The sequence below is a fragment of the Gaeumannomyces tritici genome, assembly GCF_000145635.1.
Source record: "Gaeumannomyces tritici R3-111a-1 unplaced genomic scaffold supercont2.6, whole genome shotgun sequence".
In the NCBI taxonomy this organism is placed as follows: Eukaryota; Fungi; Ascomycota; class Sordariomycetes; order Magnaporthales; family Magnaporthaceae; genus Gaeumannomyces; species Gaeumannomyces tritici.
Window position 1 is genome coordinate 9,319 of NW_008804550.1, and position 5,251 is coordinate 14,569.

Here is a 5,251-nt window from a genome sequence, read left to right on the forward strand (position 1 = left end):
CAATTTTTGTAGGCGATAGCACTTTTGGTAAAAAATTTACGGAAGCTTAACAAAAAAAATACCGCATCCGGCCCGTAACCCGGTAATTACCCGCTTTTGCACCGATTAACCCCTAACATATTGTTCCTTTTTTTACACCTTTTTTATTTGGGGAGCAGGCCCGGGTAATTACCGAAAGGGATCGAGCAAGTTTAAAAAAGGCATTCGCAATTTCGCACCGCCCACAATAACGCCCGACGCTACGTCGAGCACGTCGGAAAAGGCCGTTGGGCTACCGAAACAAAATACTAAAAAAGCCCCGCAAATTTCCGACGATTTCGAAAACCTTTCCGTAAAGGAATTGCAAAAAATAAACGACGCGCTAAAAGCCCAAAACAAGCGCGCCCGTTTAATCCAGAAAATCCAAAATAAAAGGTCGAAGCATGCGCATAAAGGCTTAAACGAAAATAAAAAAAATACCTTTAAGCGACGGAAAGGTTTTACGTAAAACAAAGTTACTTTTAAGCCTTTCATGTTTAAAAAATCGGCAATTTGGCAAAACATCGCCCATTACATTAACGATTACGAATTTATTTTCGAAAACGAAAAAGGACGCTACGGTAAGGACCGTGTAAAAGTTTAAATAACTTCCAACACTTTCGACCATCGTTAACGGGCACAATAAACAAAATATAAGCAAATGCATTACCCAAATACCGGGGTATCGCTTATTTAGGCCGATTTTTTGCGGTGGCTTTAAATAAGGTCGAAAAACCCCGATTTGCGGATATAGCTAGCAATTAAAAAGCTCGCGGGAAATATTGCTATTAAGCAAAAGGATTACAAATCGTTCGAAGCGTTCCGGATTTGTTAGGATTTGGTAAAGGACGACCTTTCCAAATTAGCACCCGAATGGACAAAAACGATATTGCTTTTTAACCGGTTTCGCCCCGAAATTTAAAAACGGGTAATATTTAAAAGCTTTCCTTACATTATGAAAAAATTGCAAGCCAAAGCCCTTAAAGCAAAAATAATATCGAAACCGCACAAAGGGACCCCGGGGGATACAAATGTCTTAGCCTTTAAAAAACCGGTTACTTGCTTTAAATGCGGGCAGCTAAGCCATATCGTTGCAGCATGCAAAATACGGACGGATAACCCGGAAACCCCGTTAGCCCTAACGACCATACAAAAGGCGAAAAGGAAAAGGCCCAAGGTACGGTGTTACGGGTGTAAGGAATTGGGCTATATCCGGCCGGCGTGCCCCAAAAAAAACAAAATATTGCTACCCAATTCGATACCGCTATTTGGCCGTTTAAGCACCGGGGCCTAAGGGTGCGCCCCGGCGGTTAGGACGCGCTGGAAAACCGAAATGTATTTACGGATTAACGGTCGCCGGGTAAAGTTAAAAGCGTTGGTTAATAATAGGAACGACGTTAACTTGTTGCATAGCCGTTTTTTAATGGAAGCAAAAAAAATACCGGTGCCAAACGGGGGCCATTTGGCGTGGTTCGACATTAAAAAACGCATGCCCACGCTAAAGGTAAAAGAATATAAAATTCGGGTAACGAATAATTGGGAAATAACCCAAAAGTTAATAATATTTTACGTAATAATGCCCCGGGCCGGGTACAACATTACGTTGGGCATGCTTTAATTTTAACAAAAGGACATTAAAATCCGGTTTAAAGATATAAAGTAAAGGTTTCCGGTAACCATTAAAAAGGTTAAAATGATTTTGTCGGAAATAGCCAAAAAGCTAATCCAATCGGGATAAGCGATAGCCGTACTAACGGTTGCACGCCCGGAAACCCCGAAAAACCCCGGGGAAAGGCTGGGAGCTTTCCCGGAATGGGTTAAAAGGATAATTGCAAAATATGCGTAGCTTTATAAATTAAACCCTTTGCTAAAACATACAGGCTGGAACTACGCGATTAAATTGGAAAAAAGAACGATGCCGCCCCACGAAAGCATTTATCCTTTATCCGAAAAGGAATTAAAAACCTTCCGGGGGTACTTCGACGAGGCCATAACAAAGGGTTGGATCCGGCATTTAACTAGCCCCGCCGGCGCCGGAATCTTGTTCGTTTTAAAAAAGGACGGGAAGCTCCGCCTTTGTATCGATTATCGGGGTTTTAATAAAGTTACCAAAAAAAACCGGCTAACATTCCCGCTAATTTACGAAATATTCGACCGGGTATTTAAAAGCCAATACTTTACCAAGCTAAATTTAAAAAACGCTTATTACAAAATACGGATCCGATAAAAAAACGAATGGAAAATTGCTTTCCGTTGCAAGTATGGACATTACAAATACTTAATAATGCCTTTTGGTTTGGCCAACGCCCTAACAACGTTTTAAAGCTTTATTAATATAGCGCTTGGGGAATTGATTAATAGCAATTGCATTGTGTATTTGGACGACATCCTTATCTTTTCGAAAATACAAAAAGAGCACCGCGAAGCAGTAAAAACGGTATTAAAGCGATTTAAACGGTTTAAGCTTTACGTTAGCCCGGCCAAATGCAAATTCGAAACGGATAGTATCGACTTTTTGGGGTTTAGAATAACCAAATTCGGGGTTAAAATTTTGCCGGACAAGGTTGTTGCAATTTTAAAATGGAAAATACCGGAAAGCGTTAAAAATATCCAAGTATTTTTGGGCTTTACGGGGTATTATCGGAAATTCGTAAAGGGTTACGCGAAAATCATTGTGCTTTTAACAAACTTTTTTAGCAAGGATACCGTATTTTACTTAAAGAGTATTGCGAAAAAGGCTTTTTGCAAATTGAAGCTGCTATTTACGAAAGCTTTGGTATTGGTGCATTTCGACCTTTCGAAGCCGTTGTGCGTACGGACCGATGCTTTGGCTTTTGCGATAAAAGCGGTGCTATTGCAATTGCAGGACGGCCGGTAGCACCCGGTGGCTTACATATCGAAAAAGCTGCAATAAAAAAAGTTGCGCTATGCGATTTTTAATTTAAAATTGCTAGCGATCGTAAAAGTTTTCGAAAAGTAGCGGCATTACCTGGCTTACTTACAAAAAACTGTTAAAGTAATTACTAACCATTTAAACCATACCCATATTTTAACAAAAAAAAGGTAATAAAGCGCTAAGCAAGGTAATTCGAGGACTTAGTAAAGTACGATTTTACGATTAAATGGAAGCCAGGATACCGGAACCCCGCAAATGGTTTATTAAAACGTTTTTAGGATATACCCGTAAACGGGGAAGCCGATAAGGCAAGGAAGGAATTCCGAAGCGATTTGTTAGCTAAGTTCCGAAAGGCAGCCCACGTAAGGACGACCATTATTAAAAGGGATACTAGGACGACATTAAAGCGCATTTTTAAAGTACAAGCAAAAAACGATTTCGTTTAAAGCGGTACCTGGAAAAACAAGCTTAACGTTTGGAAAATTAGCAACGGCTTGCTTAAGTACAAAGGGAAAATTTGGGTCCCGAATTTAGCACCGTTTAAACGAACAATGCTTTGGGAACAATACGATAACCCAACGGGGGGTTACAAAGGCATGGCCAAAACTTTAAAAAAGCTTAAACGGCAGTTTAAATGGCCGGGTATGGCTAAAAACGTACGCAAATACGTACGGACGTATTAAGTATGCCAGCAAACGAAATCGAAAATACAGGTACCTTACGGGCTGCTAGCACTTTTGCCCGTGCCAAACCGCCCGGGACAAAAGTTATTAATGGATTTTATCGGGAAGCTTTTAACGTCGGTAAATGGAGCCGGCAAAAAGCGCGACGCGATATTGGTAATGGTTAACCGGTTTACCAAATACAGCTTTTTTATTTTAACGTTTACGAAATTAACCAGTAAAAAATTGGGGAGCCTTTTATTTGCATACGTTTAAGGGCTGTTAGGAACGCTCGAAAGGATTGTATCGGACCGGGACAAGCTATTTATAAGCGGGTTTTAAATAACCTTTGCCGGACACCTAAGGGTCGCAAAAAGGCTATCGATAGCATACCACCCTTAAACTAACGGGCAAACGAAACGGACGAACCAGGCAGTAAAGCATTACCTCCGGTGCTTTTGCTGCGAAAAGCAAAACGATTGGGCGTTGCTATTATACCTAGCAGCGTAAGTGCATAATACGAGCGTGCATTCGGGGTTGCAAGAAACCCCGGCGTTTTTGTTAATAAGGTTTTACCTACGAAGGCTTTATAACCTTCGGGTGGTTAAAAAAAAACCTTCGGCAACGGTTAAGGTTAGGGCGGGGGCTTTAAAGGCAATTAAAAAGCAAGCCAAAAAATTGTTAAAAAAAGCGAATAATATGTACAAAAAGTACTATAACAAAGGCAAAACCCCGGTGCTTTTCGGGGTAAGCGATTGGGTATTGCTAAATACAGCGAATATTAAAATGAAAAGGCCGTCGAAAAAGCTATTGGACAAATGGTTGGGACCTTTTTAAGTTTTAAAAATGGTTGGGTTAGCCGGTTTGGCGTTCCGGTTAAAGCTTCCGGTAAGTTACCGGATATACAATATATTCCCGGCAAATTTGTTGCGGGCGTTTAAAAAGAAGCCCGGCGAAAAACCAAAAAATAAGAAACCAAAAATCGAAGGAAAAAAAAGGATCGCTTTAAGGTAAAGGCCTTGCTGGAATACAAAGGGCTTTTGCGGAAACGAAAATATTTGGTTAAATGGATAGGTTACAACGAATCGGAAAATTCGTGGATTTTAAAAAGGGATATTACGAAAAAGATTGTTTAAGCGTATAAAGCAAGCTTATTAAAAGCGAACTTATAGGATAAGGAAAATACCGAACCTTAGCGGGTAAATACCCGGAAGGGACGGGGGTGTTATAAGAAAAAAGTAATAAGGGCTAAAGGAATGGCCCAAAAAAATGTTTTAACGTGCCGAACCGGCTAGTTACCGGGGAAAAACGTAAAAAAACCCGTAAACGGTTTGTAATAACCGTAAAATATCGTGCTTTATAAACAAAAAGTTAGGTAAGAACGGTATAGTACGGGAAACGCTTTAAATTAATAATGCGACATATTTAAATCCCGAAAAATATGCAAAGTGTAGCATACTTCGGAAAGCCCGTAAAGGGCATGCTTAGCGCGATACGCCAAAGCAATTACCGTATTTTAAACGTACGTCGTAGTAAAAAACATTATTGCTTGCCCGAAAAAGAAATGGAAAAACCTCCGGATGGCATAACGGACGGGCTTAAGCGTTCGGGTAGCGGTAAATGCATGTCGGCGGTATTTAAACCCATTAAAGGGGCGAAAAAAAGCATTTTAAAA

General features: G+C 40.4%; 2 protein-coding genes across 2 annotated transcripts; one reads left to right on the top strand and one right to left on the bottom strand.

Annotated features, from left to right (window-relative positions):
* Positions 1 to 168: 168 nt before the first annotated feature.
* On the bottom strand, positions 169 to 646 carry GGTG_10369 (hypothetical protein; the record flags this gene model as incomplete). Its single annotated transcript, XM_009228242.1, has 2 exons — positions 169 to 287; positions 499 to 646. The coding sequence occupies 2 exons, from the start codon at positions 644 to 646 to the stop codon at positions 169 to 171; spliced, it is 267 nt and encodes an 88-aa protein (XP_009226506.1).
* Positions 647 to 991: 345 nt separating this feature from the next.
* GGTG_10370 (hypothetical protein) lies at positions 992 to 1,312 on the top strand (the record flags this gene model as incomplete). Its single annotated transcript, XM_009228243.1, has 1 exon — positions 992 to 1,312. A coding segment is annotated over one exon (321 nt), but the record flags the coding sequence as incomplete, so codon positions are not given.
* Positions 1,313 to 5,251: the final 3,939 nt, after the last annotated feature.